Source organism: Bos grunniens, chromosome 24, assembly GCF_055505025.1.
Source record: "Bos grunniens cultivar Pamir isolate PY7600 chromosome 24, Bosgru_T2T1.0, whole genome shotgun sequence".
Classification (NCBI taxonomy): domain Eukaryota; kingdom Metazoa; phylum Chordata; class Mammalia; order Artiodactyla; family Bovidae; genus Bos; species Bos grunniens.
Genome location: NC_141188.1, coordinates 9,429,084 through 9,447,973, shown reverse-complemented (window position 1 = coordinate 9,447,973; position 18,890 = coordinate 9,429,084). Strand labels below are relative to the sequence as shown.

Here is an 18,890-nt window from a genome sequence, read left to right as displayed (position 1 = left end):
TAGTATTTTTCTCCCCTCAATCAAGTAGTTTCCTTTCTCTCTTACTATTATGTTCCCAATAGAGCTAAGAAAATTTATCTGAGAACTTGGAAAAATACTGCTCACCCAAATGAGCAGAAGGAAACACGATCTTTTGAAGCTATATTCAATATTGACTATAATTGAGTCACTTAGAAAATTTTCAATCTTGACACATTTTTTCCTTACTTAGAAACATCCTTACCTACTAAGGTATTAAATATCCTTTCCTCTAGCACAAATCCTTATATTGCCTTCAGCCAACATTTGATACTCCGTCGTTTTCCCTCCAATCTTATCAAACAGAATTTTTAGCTTAAGATTTCTTTTACAACAGAGAACAGCCGACTTGAATGTCTTGTGTTCCTACATTAAGGGGACAAAGTTCTTCGTTGCTTTGTTGAGTGGAACGTTTCAATGAATCATTTGCATCCACTGGGAGCAGCTGTGGTCTCCATTTCCTCTAGAAGACCGGGAGCCACGAGCCGCTTTAAGCCACAGTTCAGGAAAACGCGGGCACACATCACTCCCCCCAGGGCCAGCGCCTCTTCGGGAGAGGACGTCGGCGGCCGGCGCCTCGCCTGATCGCTCCAGTCTCCCCAGCAGCCGAGGGACTAGACACATGCGCACGATCGGTCTCTTTGTGTGCATCGGGAAGAGCTCGATTTTACACTTCCTAACGGGGCGCAGACCGGGCACGCGAGTGTGTGCGGCAGGAATCAAATCGCACTGTAAACACGGCCCTCGAAATAAACAATTGTTTCGCCCTCACTTCCTTGGCCTATCTTCCCGGGGAGCATAGCCCCCCCACCCCACCTCCGCCCTGGGGTCCCCGGGGTGCGGTCCGGGTCGTGGAGAGCCAGAGCCCGGGGAAGAACCCCGCGCCCCGGGAGAGCGCAGCGGGCCCTGGCTGCCGGGGTGGGAGCTGGGCGCGGGGCGGCGGGAGGAGAGCGGCGCCCGAGCCGCGAGTGATGGAGCGCGTCTGGCGAGCGTCTCCGGGCTCCGCCGCCGCGCGGGCCGCGGGGAGGGAGGCGCGCGGGCGAGTCGGCCCGCCCCCCCGGCCCGCCCCTCCCCGGCGCGGGTGCGCTCCGGCCGGCGCCGCGCCGCCGAGGGAGCCGCCGGCCCGAGGGTGCTGGCCGGGGGCGGCGGCGGCGGCGCGCGGCGGGGGCGGAGGTGAGGACCGGGACGCGGAGGGCGCGCGCGGCTCGCAGCGCCGGGCCGCCTTCGCTCCCCGCCCGCGGTCGCCCCGCCACCCCGCCCGCGTCCCCGGCGGCGGGAGCTCGGGGGCGGCCGGCTGCATGCGAGACCTGCGCGGACCCCGCGGCGGACGGCGGCGGTCTCGACCCGGGGAAGCCGAGCGCGCCGACCATGGCCTCCAACTTTAACGACATAGTCAAGCAGGGCTACGTGAAAATCCGCAGCAGGAAGCTGGGGGTGAGTCGCCCGCGCGGCTTTCTCGTCCCCGGCGCCCGTTTGGCGCGGCTGGCGGTGGGGGGCGGGGAGAGGTGACCCACGCGGGGACGGAGGCGGACAGGGACCCGGCTCCCCCGCGCACGGCCCGCTTGTTGCTCGGCCGGGCTGGGGGCCCGCACCTGCCCCGGGGGCGGGGGGGCGCGGGGGGTGGGGGGCTCGGAGATGGGGCGAGGGCGCCGGGAGCGCCCGGATCCGCATCCTCCCGTGCGCGGCGCTGGTTCAGACCCAGACTGAGAAGTCGCCTAGGCGAAAGGATGATCAATTCCGAGATGGATGCGCCCCTGAGTGGGGGTTACATTCAGAGCATCCACAGGGCTCTGATCTCGGGAAGTGTGCGCCTTCGGGGTACAGTCGCTCGGTGTGCAGGGCGTGGACACACTCTCCTCTGAGTGTGTATCCAGAATCGTCACCGCTTCCCAGTCCCCGCTGCCCCAGCCCATTTCCAATTTCTCTTTCGATGCCCGGCTAGCGCCCCGCGGCTCTGCGAGGCGAGCCGGCGAGTTTTGCGGTTGCCGGCGGGCAGGCTTCCCGGCTTGGGGTGCACCGGGACAGGTGGACCTGCGCCCGGGTATGCGCGCCAGGGGTGTGCTCACGGTCGCTGACCCCGGAGCCGCGGCGGCCGAAAAGTTTCTGGAGACCTGCTCACGGTCTTTTGAAAGATGCTCTGCCCGATTTGAGAGAGAGACAGTGTAGACCCTTGAGGGTTGTAAAAACTTCACTAGTGACCGGAGGAGGAGGTAAGAGGAACGCGTAGACGGTGGTAGAGGACCCGGGATGTGGACTGGAGGGAGCCGGAGAGGGGGGGTCACCTGGGCGGAGCACTGCCCCGACTGGGCGGACGTGGGGGTGTGGGTGCGGAGCGGCAGGTCGGAGAGCCGGGCGGGGGGGCCTCCTCGGGGGGGCGCGACGTGGAGTTGAGTCCTGACACCCACCGGGCCGGGCCGGTCCAGGGTGCGAGGGACGCTCCATGTGCGGAGGCCAGGATGCCGGTTTTCCCGATTCCCTGGATGTCTCTCCGCCTCACTCTTCTCCGAGTTCCAGTTCAGCGGAGCTCCGGGATGCTGGGGCTACGCGGCCTTGACCGAGAACATTCCCTGCTTTCTCTGCTGAAGAGATGAGCACTCTTAACTTGGAGAGGGAGGAAAGGAGAGAGACTTCGTTTATTTTCTCATTAAAAGGGAAGGAAGGAGGGGAAGAAAAGGAAAAGAAAAAGAAAAAAAGAGAAGATAAATGCTAGATATTTAATATATCGTTGGAAAACTAAGGAAGGGCAGAGTCCCTAAAAGAAGGATCGCCCGAACCGAGGAGCCGCTGCGTGGCCAGTGGGTGAGCGCAGGTGCCGGGGGCCGGAGGATGGGGCCGGGCTGACTTGCCTGTGGGTGCTGCCCCTGCTGGCTTCACTTTCGAGATGCGGACGGTACCCCCAAGGACACACGGGACCCCTTCTCGAGCCCCAGCAGATCTGTCCAAGTGGGGAGCATAGAGCTGGGTGACGACCCTCCCCCCCCCCCAGCCTGGCGCCCCACCTTGGGGGAGAGGCTCGGCCAGGTTTCGGGGCTCCTCTGGGTAAAGGAACGCGTTCTTTCCCGGAGAGGGAAGGAAGAACCCCCAGGAAAAGCTGCGCGCGGCCGGGACACGGTGCTTCCATCTGTGGCCCCCAGAGCCATCAGCCGAGCTAGAGCGTGGGGGTGGGCCGGACGAGAAGGGTTTCAGGAACTTGACCTCTGACGCCCTTTGAGACCCACAGGGTGCCTGCTCAGCACTCTAGCTCCTCTCCTTGAAATTTCCATTGTGTCTGACACCTCACAGGCTATAAGCTGATGGGTGATTTCAGCCCCTCGGGGAGACGGGCATCTGGTTGCACAGTTACCCTGTATGTGCAAATCAGAATAAGGAGCAGAACGCTGAGAAATCACCTCTTTGCGCACTTGGCCTTGGAATCTGTAGGATTCCTCCCCCGTCAGACCTTTCCAGGATTTCCTACAATTAAAACCGAATTTGCTACTTAATTATAAGATAGGATCCAGGAGAAGGGTATTGAAGGCTTCTTGGGTAACTGACATTTGTAGCCTTTGAAATGTCCTCTTGGTTCAGCAGACACAGTTTCCCCCCTAAAGATGGGTGCCAATGTTCATTTCCTTTCCAAAGCATCTGTTTCCACACTCACTGTGTAGAACCATGCCTGTGTAAACGACCCAGAAAACAGTAAAAGCATGTTTATGTTCGGAGGACCTCCTTTTGTGTTCCATTTCTGCTTGAGAAATATGAATTTCACAGGTTGGTGTTGAAACAGTTTTGCTTGGTTTTAATAGTAAATCAAAATATTAAGCTACATTAGCCTTGATTGTTTTGGAAAATATTATTTACTTAAACTTTAGAAACTTTTCTATTCAGAATATGGCAATATTCAAAAGAGGGAGTTCAAATGACACAACTTCACACATGTGATACTGTAAAGCTTAGTAAGTTTTAAATGGGTCCATTAAGATAGTTAATTGTGCACCTTAAAAATGAAAACGTATAATCATACCCCAAAATCAGAGATATAGGAATTATCTAAGCATTCGTTTTCATAGTTAATAATATATATTCCTAATTTTATGGACTCAGAACTATGAACTTTTGTAAGCAAAATATTTTTAACTCAGCAGATACATAATAGTTCTTTTATGGGTTAAGTTTCAAAATAGAAATCTAATTAAATATGCACAGATATTTGATTTACTATGGGTAGAAGGCATGCTTTCAGGAAACAAGTTTTATAGTATTCTAAGGGGAGGGAGAAGGGCTAGGTATGAGTCCAATCATATCAGAGATAAAAAGGATGACATGAAAATATATTTTGAGATAAAATGTTTAATATGCCCTTTACTCCTCACAAGTTAGTGCTTATCGTTACGCTGAATGAGGGCAGAAAAGCACTTCTGCCCTCTACCCTGTGGGGCAACTGTTCCAGAGGTGCTTCCAGGTCAGTGTTTGAAAGGGCCCCTGCCATGTGTCTTTTAATAGAAACTAGTGCTACCTGTTGTGGATAGTTCTTCAGCCAAATAGTTGGAGGAAGTGGTAAATGTTAAACACTTTTTTTGCTTGCTTTGAAATTTGTCTTCACTCAATCAGTTTTTCTTCCATTTAGGAAAATAATTTTGAGGAAATAAATAGAATCATTTTCCTGAATTTTACTTTTGCCCTTTAAAAATATGCTTCTTAAATCATTGTATCTTTAAAGGTGTTCAATTATTAAAAATACAATGACATGACTCATAAAGAATCATTTCTTTAAATTCTTTATTTTTCATTGTAATACATATGAAATAATATATTTTCTCTATAATATATTTTCTCTATATATTTCTATATTTTTTCTATATTTCTCTATATATTTCTATATTTTCTATATTTCTCTATAATATATATTGCAGGATTTAAAAGCCTTTACAGTAGTTTAGTTCTTCTCACCATTTTATCTGTTGCATGATTAATGTTATAATTCACAGGATACCATGGTGGCCAGTGTTTTCTTATTAAAGAAAAGAGTACTTAAAAACTCTAATAAAAATAAACAAAGCAAACGCATGTTGGTCAGTATTGTTTATTTCTTAGCCTTGATTATCTGTTTTTCTTCTGACCTCTAATGGGTTAAGTTTAATCAACAAAGCATATATTACAAAGTACCCAAGCTATTCTTGGTTTGCAGATAGAACACAATCACTGAAACTTAGTCACTTTATACTTAGCTTATTGACTCTAAAAATATAGCAGCAGTAAATGCAGCATAGTGGAATGACATCACATCATTACCATCACTGTCATCAGTGCACAAGTTCCAGACTGCAAACAGGCTACCGTGATTCTGAAACTTGACTGTCTCTAGGCTCTCGTGTCCTTGTTCTCAAGGAATTTTATTCAAATACATCAACGTGCGTATTCACAGGCAGGTGTTCACAGATAGTATTTTATGCAGCTTTTTTCTAGTTCTTAGTAGTCAGGTGAGAGGTTGGCTTGGTATGTGTGGGTATTGAAGGGGTGTCTCAGGATAGGGTGGTATTACACATTCAACAAATGGTTAAATAATTATGCAGCATCTACTGTTTGTCAGCTTGTGTACACTGGGTGTGTGTGTATGAATATTCCAGAGTCAGGTTGTATTAAGTCAGGGTTCTTATTACCCGTAAGTGGGGCTTCCCAGGCGGCGCTAGTGCTGAAGAACCCACCTGCCAGTGCAGGAGACGTATAGTGCCGCGGGTTTGATCCCTGGGTGGGGAAGATTCCCTTGAGGAGGGCATGCCAACTCACTCCGGTATTCTTGCCTGGAGAATCCCATGGATAGAGGAGCATGGTGGGCTGCAGTTCATAGGGTTGCAGAGAGTTGAACACAACTGAAGTGACTTAGCACAGCACAGCATCTTCTGCTGCTGCTGCTGCTGCTAAGTCACTTCAGTCATGTCCAATTCTGTGCGATCCCATAGACGGCAGCCCACCAGGTTTCCCGTCCCTGGGATTCTCCAGCCAAGAACACTGGAGTGGGTTGCCATTTCCTTCTCCAGTGCATGAAAGTGAAAAGTGAAAGTGAAGTCGCTCAGTCATGTCCGACTTTAGCGACCCCATGGACTGCAGCCCACCAGGCTCCTCCGTCCATGGGATTTTCCAGGCAAGAGTACTGGAGTGGGTTGCCATTGCCTTCTCTGACACCATCTTCTATATCACCACTACTCATGGTGTAGTAGGTCAGGAATACAGCAAGCCCCCTATGTAAGAATGAGGTCCATTCTGACAGTGCTGGTAAGTCCAGTTTGTTCCTAAGTCCAACAGAGTTAGCCTCGGTACCCAACTAATATAATCAGCTATATGCTACTGTATGGTGATAGATTTATAATACTTTTCACACAAATAATACATAAAGAACACACAAAAGAGAAAACATTTTTAACCTTACAGTACAGTACCTTGAAAAGTAGAGTAGTACAGTATAACAGCTGGCACACAGGGGCACACGGGCATCTTTGAAAGTTTGCAACTTGAAGGTTCATATGTAGGGGACTTAGGGTAATCATTGTGTCCCCACCCAGCTGTAGAGGAAGCAGGTGAAAGTAGAGCGCACTTCTGGAGTCTCTGATGAGCAGCAGCTTGATGAGCTCATCATCTGTTGAGGGTTTTCTCTTCTGCAGGGTCTCCATTTGTTCTAACAACCGATCATGGATTCGTCTGTCCCTTACCCTCTTTCCCTCCTGGATTAAAACCTCAAGACACCCCCATTCCTAGTCTGATGATTACTTGTCTGCTTCTTGCAAACTCTTCTGAGTTTTCCTGTCGTTTTACAAACAGCTTTTACCTGATGATGGAAGAGAGTAGGTTTTCATGAGACATGTTTTCTGAAAATTTATCCCTTTATAAATCTCCCTCATTAATACAAATGGCAACCTTTGTGTGTGCATTTGCATATTTTTGGTCCCTAGAGCATTTAAAGGAGGAGGCAATGGCAACCCACTCCAGTACTCTTGCCTGGAAAATATCATGGATGGAGGAGCCTGGTGGGCTGCAGTCCATGGGGTCACTAAGAGTCGGACAATGCTGAGTGACTTCACTTTCACTTTTCACTTTCATGCATTGGAGAAGGAAATGGCAACCCACTCCAGTGTTCTTGCCTGAAGAATCCCAGGGATGGGGGAGCCTGGTGGGCTGCCGTCTATGGGGTCACACAGAGTCAGACATGACTGAAGCAACTTAGCAGCAGCAGAGCATTTAAAATTTTTTCTGGACTCCCAAATCTCTAGAAAGTATTTTGTGAAAAGAGATTATGTTGTGTATGAAATGCATTAGTAGTTTGCCAAGAATTCAGTTCAGTTCAGTTCAGTCGCTCAGTCGTGTCCGACTCTTTGCAACCCCATGAATCACAGCATGCCAGGCCTTCCTGTCCATCACCAACTCCTGGAGTTCACCCAAACTCATGTCCATCGAGTCGGTGATGCCATCCAGCCATCTAGTCCTCTGTCGTCCCCTTCTCCTCCTGCCCCCAATCCCTCCCAGCATCAGGGTCTTTTCCAGTGAGTCAACTCTTCACATGAGGTGGCCAAAGTATTGGAGTTTCAGCTTCAGCATCAGTCCTTCCAATGAACACCCAGGACTGATCTCCTTTAGAATGGACTGGTTGGATCTTCTTGCAGTCCAAGGGACTCTCAAGAGTCTTCTCCAACACCACCGTTCAAAAGCATCAAATCTTCTGTGCTCAGCTTTCTTTATAGTCCAACTCTCACATCCATACATGAGCACAGGAAAAACCATAGCCTTGACTAGACAGACCTTTGTTGGCAAAGTAATATCTCTGCTTTTCAATATGCTATCTAGGTTGGTCATAACTTTCCTTCCAAGGAGTAAGCGTCTTTTAATTTCATGGCTGCAATCACCATCTGCAGTGATTTTGGAGCCCCAAAAAATAAAGTCTGACACTGTTTCCACTGTTTCCCCATCTATTTCCCATCAAATGATGGGACCAGATGCCATGATCTTAGTTTTGATATAATAAATATATTTAACATAAGATACAGGCAAAATAATTTTGACCATTCAAAAGTTTGAAAGAACTTTCTGGATCATTACCACAGGTATGAGTTCTCAATCTAAGGATTTAAGATGTGGAAGTTGTATTGGGTATACCTTTAAATCCTTACTCATTTGTGAGTATTGTGTATGCTAGGCATTTTGCTTTCTGAAGTGGATCTGTTATATACATGATGACTTATTATTTATCTCATTCTCATTAAATATGGATTTAGAATGTATAAAATTCCAATTATTTTAGCTCTACATTTTTTGTTGGAGTTTAATTGCTTTACATTGTTGTGTTATTGTTTGCTATACAATGAAGTGAGTCAGCTATATGTATACATATATCTCCTCCCTCTTGGACCTCTCTTCCCCCCAGTTCTACCCATCTAGGTCATCACAGAACACAGAGCTGAGCTCTCTGTGCTATATTCAGGTTTTTATGTTATGTATATGTTTAATGTTAGGTGTACATACCACTTATTTCTCTATCTGTCTACAAGTCTCACTTGTTCTTAGAATTTTATAGTAGAAAATGGTCTTGTATACCATCTATTCAGTTTCTCTATATTAATTGCTTTGCAGCCGTATGTTTGTGTATATGACATTTTAGCTATCCTAAGAAACTCTGTTATCTGCATTAGTGAGATTATTTTTTTCCTTTTTAAAAAAACATTCCTACCTATGCATATGGGCATGACTAAGTTTTTGGGTGTGTTTTTTTTTGTTTTTGTTTTTTTTTTGCGTTTTCAAACCTTTAAGCCAGAAAGCACAGAAAATAAAAGTAAGCCTAACTGTAAAAACCAAACCAAAACATTTTGCTGGATTTTGATATGAAATGATTATGCCCATGTAATACCTGGGGGAAGTCATTAAATCAGGGGTGAGATATGAGAGTTCACATCTCAGCTTTTGTCTGGATAGGTTTATACATGACTGCTGGCAAGCTGAACTTTAGAAGATGACGTTCCCTCAGATAACAAAGATTATGCTCAGCACTCAGGGACATCTTCCAGATGACCAAAATAAATTGTACCTAGGGTAACCAAACAGTGGTCACTATCTCTATAAGTTTTACATTCCCAGTTTCCTTAAGAGTATTTCAGAGGTGCTCCATAAATGTTGACATTGTAGATGAGTATAAAATAATGTAAAAAAAAAAAAGTTTAATCTGAAGTCTGTGTATTTGAAATAATTTCCATTGTCTTGAAGTATTTTTATTCTAATGTGTTGTTCCGGTTGGATCATAATAAGCCATGTGAATTAGAGAAGGAAATGGCAACCCACTCCAGTATTTTTGCCTGGAAAATTTCCATGATCAGAGAAGCCTGGCAGACTATAGTCCATGGGGTCGCCCAGAGTAGGACATGACGAGTGACTGAGCACACAAACTTATCACATTGATCAGATCACTGTATATGCATATGAAATCATTATGATGTACACCTTAAACTTATACAATATTATATGTCAATTATATCTCAGTAAAGCTAGAAAAACTGCTATGTAGTAAGAGAATCTTTGCCACAATAAGGAGTCTCTATACTGATATTTCTCTAGTCCACTTTGGCCATGATTTTGTTTCCATTGTACCATCTAAAACCCAGATGATCTCTCCTTTTAAGAAAAGAAAACAAATTTCAAAAACTGACACTGTTCCAGTAGAGTTTAAAATGCTTTAAAAATATTTAAATCTGTTTATTTTATCATTACCTTTATTTATGAAAAATGGTCTTTTATTTAAGGTTGTTATATAAAAGCTTATGTTTGAACTAACCCAATGGAAAGTGAGTTTATTTAAAGAAAAACACAACTAAAAAATAATGCACATTTACTGGGATCTGGCAAATCAACGGGTGACAGAGTTATTCAGCAAGAACCTGCCCAATGTCTTTAACATCAGACAGCACTGAAATATACTGTGAACGCTATCTAAGAGGCTGGGGTCAGTTATTTGTTTATTTTTGTAGCCAGCTGCTTTTAAGTGCAGAGAAGGCAATGGCACCCCACTCCAGTACTCTTGCTTGGAAAATCCCATGGACAGAGGAGCCTGGTAGGCTGCAGTCCATGGGGGCGCTAAGAGTCGGACACGACTGAGCGACTTCACTTTCACCTTTCACTTTCATGCATTGGAGAAGGAAATGGCAACCCACTCCATGTTCTTGCCTGGAGAATCCCAGGGATGGCGGAGCCTGGTGGGCAGCTGTCTATGGGGTCGCACAGAGTCAGACACAACTGAAGCGACTTAGCAGCAGCAGCAGTAGCTTTTAAGTGGCAGGAATTGAATTATGCATACTTAAATGATGTTCCTTTTCTTAGTTTCCTAATTTTTAAAATTGGCTATATGCCATTCTCAGTTATATTTTTAAATGTTTAAATGTATGATGTATTACATGTGTAAACATGTATAGTTATTTTTCTCTTGATTTTTTTGTAAATATGAAATACATTTTTTTACCATTCACTAACCTTTAAAATATGCATGTGTATATGTCTATGAATGTACATATGTACACATACTTAAATACATGCATACATATAATTTATGTTGTATATTAAGTAGAATATGTATATATTTCCAAACGAGTTGTTAGCCTTCGTTAGTTAGTGATGAATTGTTATCTTCCCTAACTATGTAAAGGCACCTAGCCCTACTCCAGGAGAATAAAATGTTCATAAAATGTCTTATATTTATTATATAAATTGTTACATCTTCACATTATACTTTTATTTGGAAAAATGTTTGGTATTTAACATTGAATTTTAGTGTGTCTTTTAAAAAATTACAACTTTTAAAGGGTGACGGTCAGTAAGAGAAAATTCTATATCTCTGTCTATATAAGTCTAGTAAAACTTTTCACATGTTATTCAAGAAAAAAAATGAAAAAATACTTTTGACATATTTGAACTTGCCTAAAAAGCTATGCCTTTCATTTAACTTACTAGGAAAAAGGAATTATATCTCTCTGAGTGCTTTAAAGACCCTAGGGACTGTTCTGTAGAAAGGACCCATGTCATTTTACTGATGCTTTTATTGACTTTATTACACTTTGGAATTTTTTAAGTATTAGCTTTGTAACTGTCTGAACCACCAGGGAAGTCCCCAAAAGTGTTAGTCGCTCAGTTGTGTCCAACTCTTTGTGACCCCATGGACTATAGCTCCTCTGTCCATGGGATTCTCCAGGCAAGAATACTGGAGTGGATAGCCATTCCCTTCTCCAGGGGACCTTCCTGATCCAGGGATTTAATCCAGGTCTCCTGCATTGCAGACAGATTCTTTACCATCTGAACCATCAGTTCAGTTCAGTTCAGTCGCTCAGTCGTGTCTGACTCTGCAACCACATGGACTGCAGCACACCAGGCTTCCCTGTCCATCACCCATTCCCAGAGCTTACCCAAACTCATGTCCATTGAGTCAGTGATACCATCCAACCATCTCATCCTCTGTCGTCCCCTTCTCCTCCTGCCCTCAATCTTTCCCAGCATCAGCGTCTTTTCCAATGAGTCGGTTCTTTGCATCAGGTGGCCAAAGTATTGGAGTTTCAGCTTCAGCATCAGTCCTTCCAATGAATATTCAGGACTGATTTCCTGTAGGATGAACTGGTTGGATCTCCTTCTGTCTAAGAAACTCTCAAGAGTCTTCTCCAACACTACAATTCAAAAGCATCAATTCTTCAGCACTCAGTTTTCTTTATAGTCCAACTCTCACATCCATACATGACTACTGGAAAAACCATAGCTTTGACTAGACGGACCTTTCAGGGGAGCCTCAAATAAAAGTACATCCAGTTACAAATCATGATGTATAACTTTAAGGTACCAAACTTATGAATAAGTATGAAATGTACTCTTCTGTACATTTAGAACATAGCAACTGTTTACAACTCCAAAGGCTACTTAACACACATACTGTTGCACCCTGGTACTTTGCCGAAATCTGTACATTACTTAGCCCTTAACCAAAAAAATGGTTCTCAGTACTTGGGAGGGACTGTATATTGGCGTCCCCAGGATGGGTATGGAACGTTGAAGTAAAGGACCAGACTAAAGGGGCTTGCACTACGCTGAGAGTCTGGAAAGTCACTAATGTGTTTAGAGGAAAGGTTAAATGTTCATTCTCAAATTAGCAACATCCACAAATCTTGGGTGTATAGAAAGGATTGCAGTCAAGTAGGACTTTTGGCAAGGAGACCAAATGGAGTGAGTTTTAGTGTCTTGGAAAGATGCTGATAATTCTAGTGGCTAGCTCTGACTGAGAATCACTGACGTATTTGTTTTTTTCTCCTCAGCACGGAGAAGAACCCGTTCTTCAACCTATTATTGTTTGCATTGAGAAATCGGTTGTCAGGCATCCTGTTACCTTTTGAAAAGGATTGGTCTTTTTTCTTCTGGCCCTTTGTAACTTCCTCTTTTCCTGGTTTTCAGAGGGTTTGCTATGAAATGTGGAGGTGCAGTGTTTATTCTGTTCATTATTTGGGGGTGTATGGTGCTGCTTATTCCATGGCTTGATGTCTTCCTGCAGCTCTGAAAGATGATCTACCATTACTTTTTCACACAGTAATTCTGTCTGTTCTTTCTCCTCGCATGTTAAATCATTTGTTCCACATGTCCTGTGCCTTTTGGTTTTTTCCTTCTTTTGCCGTAGTTTTGTGTCTCAGAGATTCAAGATAGAGGTTTACTACCGACAGTCCTTCCAGCTCACTATTTTCTATTCAACTGTGAATACAGTGGTTTTTACCTGGTTCTCTAGCCTGCTCTTCCTGATTTGAGGTAATAAAATATTAAATAAATATTTTCCCATCTGAATGAGCCAGTGTCATCTTTGATCACAACAAGTAGCAACTAAGACACCCAACAAATAAGACAGCATTATTGGAAGTGATGCAATTAAATTTTAAAATATACTAAATCCAATATATGCTAAATATATTCTAAAGTAACTAATTTTTAGAGCATTGATGATTAAGTAATTGTCCTTAGCAACATGTAGATGCTAGAATTCATTTTCTGCTGTAGTCACTCCTAGCGAGGACATTTAGAGCATATTTAGTGAATTACTCTGCTCATCCATAGAGAAGTTTAGGAGCTTCAACGGAAGCATACATTTAGACCATATAATGAAGAAAAAGATTTTCTAATATACCCAACAAATTTTTGACAAAGATACAAATTTGATGAAGAAAGGATATCTTTCAAACAAATGTGCTGGGAAAAATTGGACATCCATAGGCAAAATAAATGAATCTCAACATAAACCTCACACATTATAGCTCAAAGTAGATTAGTGATTTAAGTGTGAAAAGTAAAAGTATGAAATTTGTAACAAAACATAAAATCTTTGGGAACTAGGACTAGGCAAAGAGTTCTTAGACTTGACATAAAAGTGTGACCCTTAAAAGGAAAACTTGATAAATTAACTTCATCACAATGAAAACTTTTGCTTTATGAAAGAGCCTGTTAAGAGAACTTTAAAAAGCTATGGGGGGAGGAATTATTTACAAACTACATGTCTCTAACAGAAAACGTGAATAAAAAACTCTTAAAACTCTAAGCTAAATTTTAAAAACAACAATTCAGTTAGGAAATGGGCAAAAAACATGAACTGATACTTCACAAAAGTTGATAAACACATGAACAGATGTCAACATTATTAGCCATTAGTGAGATGCAAATTAAAAACATCATGCTACTGCTGCTACTGCTAAGTCGCTTCAGTCGTGTCCGACTCTGTGTGACCCTACAGACAGCAGCCCACCAGGCTCTGCCGTCCCTGAGACTCTCCAGGCAATAACACGAGTGGGTTGCATTTTCCTTTTCCAATGCATGAAAGTGAAAAGTGAAAGCATCATGAGTTATCAGTAAATACCTATTGGAAAGGCTAAAATGAAAAACAGTGACAACACCTCATACTGGCAGGAGACAGAAAACCTGAATAACTCATACACTGCTGTTGGGGAGGTTGATTGGTTCAGACACTCTTGAAAACAATGTGGCAGTTTCTTAAACTATGCAGTGGCCACGCAGCCATCAGCAGTACCATCAGTAATCTATCCTGGGGAAATGAAGACTTTTGTTCACATGCAAACCATACAAATGTTCATAGCAGCTTTATTTTAAATATCCCCGAACTGAAAACAAGCCAGATACCCATCATTGGATAAATGGTTAAACTGTAGGACATCCTCATCATGTAATACTCAATTAGGTTCAGTTCAGTCGCTAAGTCATGTCCGACTCTTTGCGACCCCATGAATTGCAGCATGCCAGGCCTCCCTGTCCATCAACAACTCCTGGAGTTCACTCAGACTCATGTCCATCAAGTCGGTGGTGCCATCCAGCCATCTCATCCTCTGTCGTCCCCTTTACCTCCTGCCCCTAATCCCTCCCAGCATCAGGGTCTTTTCCAATGAGTCAGCTCTTCTCATGAAGTGGCCAAAGTATTGGAGTTTCAGCTTCAGCATCAGTCCTTCCAATGAACACCCAGGACTGATCTCCTTTAGGATGGACTGGTTGGATCTCCTTGCAGTCCAAGGGACTCTCAAGAGTCTTCTCCAACACCACAGTTCAAAAGCATCAATTCTTCGGCACTCAGCTTTCTTCACAGTCCAACTCTCACATCCATACATGACCACTGGAAAAACCATAGCCTTGACTAGATGGACCTTTGTTGGCAAAGTAATATCTCTGCTTTTGAATATGCTATCTAGGTTGGTCACAACTTTCCTTCCAAGAAGTAAGCATCTTTTAATTTCATGGCTGCAATCACCATCTGCAGTGATTTTGGGGCCCCCAAAATTAAAGTCTGACACTGTTTCCACTGTTTTCCCCATCTATTTTCCATGCAGTGATGGGACCAGATGCCATGATCTTCGTTTTCTGCATGTTGAGCTTTAAGCCAACTTTTTCACTCTCCACTTTCACTTTCATCAAGAGGCTTTTTAGTTCCTCTTCACTTTCTGCCATAAGGGTAGTGTCATCTGCATATCTGAGGTGATTGATATTTCTCCCAGCAATCTTGATTCCAGCTTGTGCTTCTTCCAGCCCAGCGTTTCTCATTATGTACTCTGCATATAAGTTAAATAAGCAGGGTGACAATCTACAGCCTTAATGTTCTCTTTTCCCGATTTGGAACCAGTCTGTTGTTCCATGTACCGTTCTAACTGTTGCTTCCTGACCTGCATACAGGTTTATCAAGAGGCAGGTCAGGCGGTCTGGCATTCCCATCTCTTTCAGAATTCTCCACAATTTGTTGTGATCCACACAGTCAAAGGCTTTGGCATAGTCAATATGGCAGAAATAGATATTTTTCTGGAACTCTCTTGCTTTTTCCATGATCCAGCGGATGTTGGCAATTTGATCTCTGGTTCCTCTGCCTTCTCTAAAACCAGCTTGAACATCTGGAATTTCACGGTTCACATACTGCTGAAGCCTGGCTTGGAGAATTTTGAGCATTACTTTACTAGTGTGTGAGATGAGTGCAATTGTGCGGTAGTTTGAGCATTCTTTGGCATTGCCTTTCTTTGGGTTGGGGTTGAAATGAAAACTGACCTTTTCCAGTCCTGTGGCCACTGCTGAGTTTTCCAAATTTGCTGGCATATTGAGTGCAGCTTGGAGAATTTTGAGCATTCATTTACTAGCATGTCAGATGAATGCAATTTTGCGGTAGTTTGAGTATTCTTTGGCATTGCCTTTCTTTGGGATTGGAATGAAAACTGACCTTTTGCAGTCCTGTGGTCACTGCTGAGTTTTCCAAATTTGCTGGCATATTGAGTGCAGCACTTTCACAGCATCATCTTTCAGGATTTGAAATAGCTCCACTGGCATTCCATCACCTCCACTAGCATTGTTCATAGTGATGCTTTCTAAGTCCCACTTGACTTCACATTCCAGGATATCTGGCTCTAGGTGAGTGATCACACCATCATGATTGTATTGGTTGTGAAGCTCTTTTCTGTACAGTTCTTTTGTATATTCTTGCCACCTCTTCTTAATATCTTCTGCTTCTGTTAGGTCCATACCATTTCTGTCCTTTATTGAGCCCATCTTTGCATGAAATGTTCCCTTGGTATCTCTAATTTTCTTGAAGAGATCTCTAGTCTTTCCCATTCTGTTGTTTTCCTCTATTTCTTTGCATTGATCACTGAGGAACCTCCGTCCATAGTTCATCAGGCACTCTGTCTATCAGATCTAGTCCCTTAAATCTATTTCTCACTTCCACTGTATAATCATAAGGGACTTGATTTAGGTCATACCTGAATGGTCTTGTGGTTTTCCCTACTTTCTTCAATTCAAGTCTGCATTTGGCAATAAGGAGTTCATGATCTGAGCCACAGTCAGCTCCTGGTCTTGTTTTTGCTGACTGTATAGAGTTTCTCCATCTTTGGCTGCAAAGAATATAATCAGTCTGATTTTGATGTTGATCATCTGGTGATGTCCATGTGTAGAGTCTTCTCTTGTGTTGTTGGAAGAGGGTGTTTGCTATGACCAGTGCGTTCTCTTGGCAAAACTCTGTTGGCCTTTGCCCTGCTTCATTCCTTATTCCAAGGCCAAATTTGCCTGTTACTCCAGGTTTTTCTTGACTTCCTACTTTTGCATTCCAGTCCCGTATAATGAAAAGGACATCTTTTTTGGGTGTTAGTTCTAAAAGGTCTTATAGAACCATTCGACTTCAACTTCTTCAGTGTTTTGATTGGGGCATAGGCTTGGATTACCATGATATTGAATGGTTTTTCTTGGAAATGAGCAGAGATCATTCTGTCGTTTTTGAGATTGCATCCAAGTACTGCATTTCAGACTCTTTTGTTGACCATGATGGCTACTCCATTTCTTCTAAGGGATTCCTGCCCACAGTAGTAGATATAATGGTCATCTGAGTTAAATTCACCCATTCCAGTCCATTTTAGTTTGCTGATTCCTAGAATGTCAACGTTCACTCTTGCCATATCTTGTTTGACCACTTGCAATTTGCCTTGATTCATGGACCTGACATTTCAGGTTCCTATGCAATATTGCTCTTTACAGCATTGGACCTTGCTTCTATCACCAGTCACATCCACAGGTGGGTATTCTTTTTGCTTTGGCTCCATCCCTTCATTCTTTTTGGAGTTATTTCTCCACTGATCTCCAGTAGCATATCAGGCACCTACCAACCTGGGAAGTTCCCCTTTCAGTATCCTATCATTTTGCCTTTTCATACTGTTCATGAGGTTCTCAAGGCAAGAATACTGAAGTGGTTTGCCACTCCCTTCTCCAGTGGACCACATTCTGTCAGACCTCTCCACCATGACCCACCCATCTTGGGTGGCCCCATAGGGCATGGCTTAGTTTCATTAAGTTAGACAAGGCTGTGATCCATATGATCAGATTGGCTAGTTTTCTGTGATTATGGTTTCAGTGTGTCTGCCCTCTGATGCCCTCTCGCAACACCTACCGTCTTATTTGGGTTTCTCTTACCTTGGACGAGAGGTATCTCCTCTCGGCCACCCCTCCTGACCTTGAACGTGGAGTAGCTCCTCTCAGCCCTCCTGCGCCAGCGCAGCCGCTACTCCTTGGAAGTGTGGTAGCTCCTCTGGGCCGCCACCCCTGACCTCGGGCGTGGGGTAGCTCGTCTTGGCCACCGCCTCTGACCTTGGACTTGGGGTAGCTCTTGTGCCGACACAGCCTGGCAGTTTCGGTCGCCGCCCCTGACTTTGGGCAAGGGGTAGCTCCTCTCGGCCGTGCTTCTCTGCGGTCTGTCATAGCCAGCGTGCTTTATCGTGTAATACTATTCAGCAATAAAAAAGATTAAACTCTTGTTACCCCCTAAAGATGAATCTTGAGAGAATTATATTGAGTGAGAAAAAAAAATCCCCAAAGGTTATATGCTATGTGATTTCATTTGTATAACATCCATCTGTCTTCTTGGGAAATGTCTATTTAAGTCCTCTGCCCATTTGTAATAGTGTTGTTAAGGTTTTATTTTGGATATTAACCCCTTATCAGATAAATGATTGACAAATATTTTCCCTTATTTCATAGGTTGCCTTTTTATTTTGTTGATGGTTTCTTTTGCTATGCAGAAGCTTATTTAGTTTGAAATAGACTTGCTTTCTCTTTGATTTGTGAAAAATACAAATGTTGATTATTTTGCAGTTGCAAGTGACTATTCTCTGTGAAGGAGGCTTATATGAGCTAGGTTTGCCCACTGCTGCTGCTACTGCTGCTAAGTCGCTTCAGTCGTGTCCGACTCTGTGCGACCCCATAGACAGCAGCCCACCAGGCTCCCCCGTCCCTGGGATTCTCCAGGCAAGAACACTGGAGTGGGTTGCCATTTCCTTCTCCAATGCATGACAGTGAAAAGTGAAAGTGAAGTCGCTCAGTCGTGTCCGACTCCTAGCGACCCCATGGACTGCAGCCTTCCAGGCTCCTCTGTCCATGGGATTTTCCATGCAAGAGTACTGGGATGGGGTGCCATTGCCTTGGACACCTTAATTACTAGGAGGCAAGCGGCTTGAATACTCCATTGACTGTGGAAGCAAAGAGCAATGAAAACTTCTCTGCCTTTGCTTCTGAACTCGAAGTGAGCCACCTTGTCCAAATTTTAGAAAAATGCCATTACTTAAAGGAAGATAAAGGTCAGCAACAATTTCAATGGAATTTCTTTTTATATCTCCAGTAAGAGACCACTTGGCTACATTCCCGTCCAAAAAGTGCCATTAGCTATTTTGATTCCCAAGATAATACCTCATTGCAGCTCCTTTTTAAATGATAATAAAACTGCCCAGAATACAAAGTAAATGAAGTCTGAAATAAAGCATCTAGGAACAGTTTCAGTTATTATGCTGTCTGATGACAGGTTAATTTCAGTAGCTGGATAAGAT

The 18,890-nt window shown here is 43.9% G+C and overlaps 1 protein-coding gene across 2 annotated transcripts in view; it reads left to right on the top strand.

The window, feature by feature from the left end:
* The first annotated feature begins 1,116 nt into the window (after positions 1 to 1,116).
* The window catches only part of DOK6 (docking protein 6), a 406,877-nt gene continuing 389,103 nt past the window's right edge, over positions 1,117 to 18,890 (top strand). The window contains exon 1 of one of the 2 annotated variants that reach the window (XM_086372198.1): positions 1,117 to 1,452. In XM_086372198.1, coding sequence (XP_086228324.1) covers positions 1,387 to 1,452 — 66 coding nt within the window. In that variant the 5' untranslated portion in view covers positions 1,117 to 1,386. The remainder of the gene's footprint in view (positions 1,453 to 18,890) is intronic. The other variant, XM_086372199.1, reaches the window with a different exon arrangement.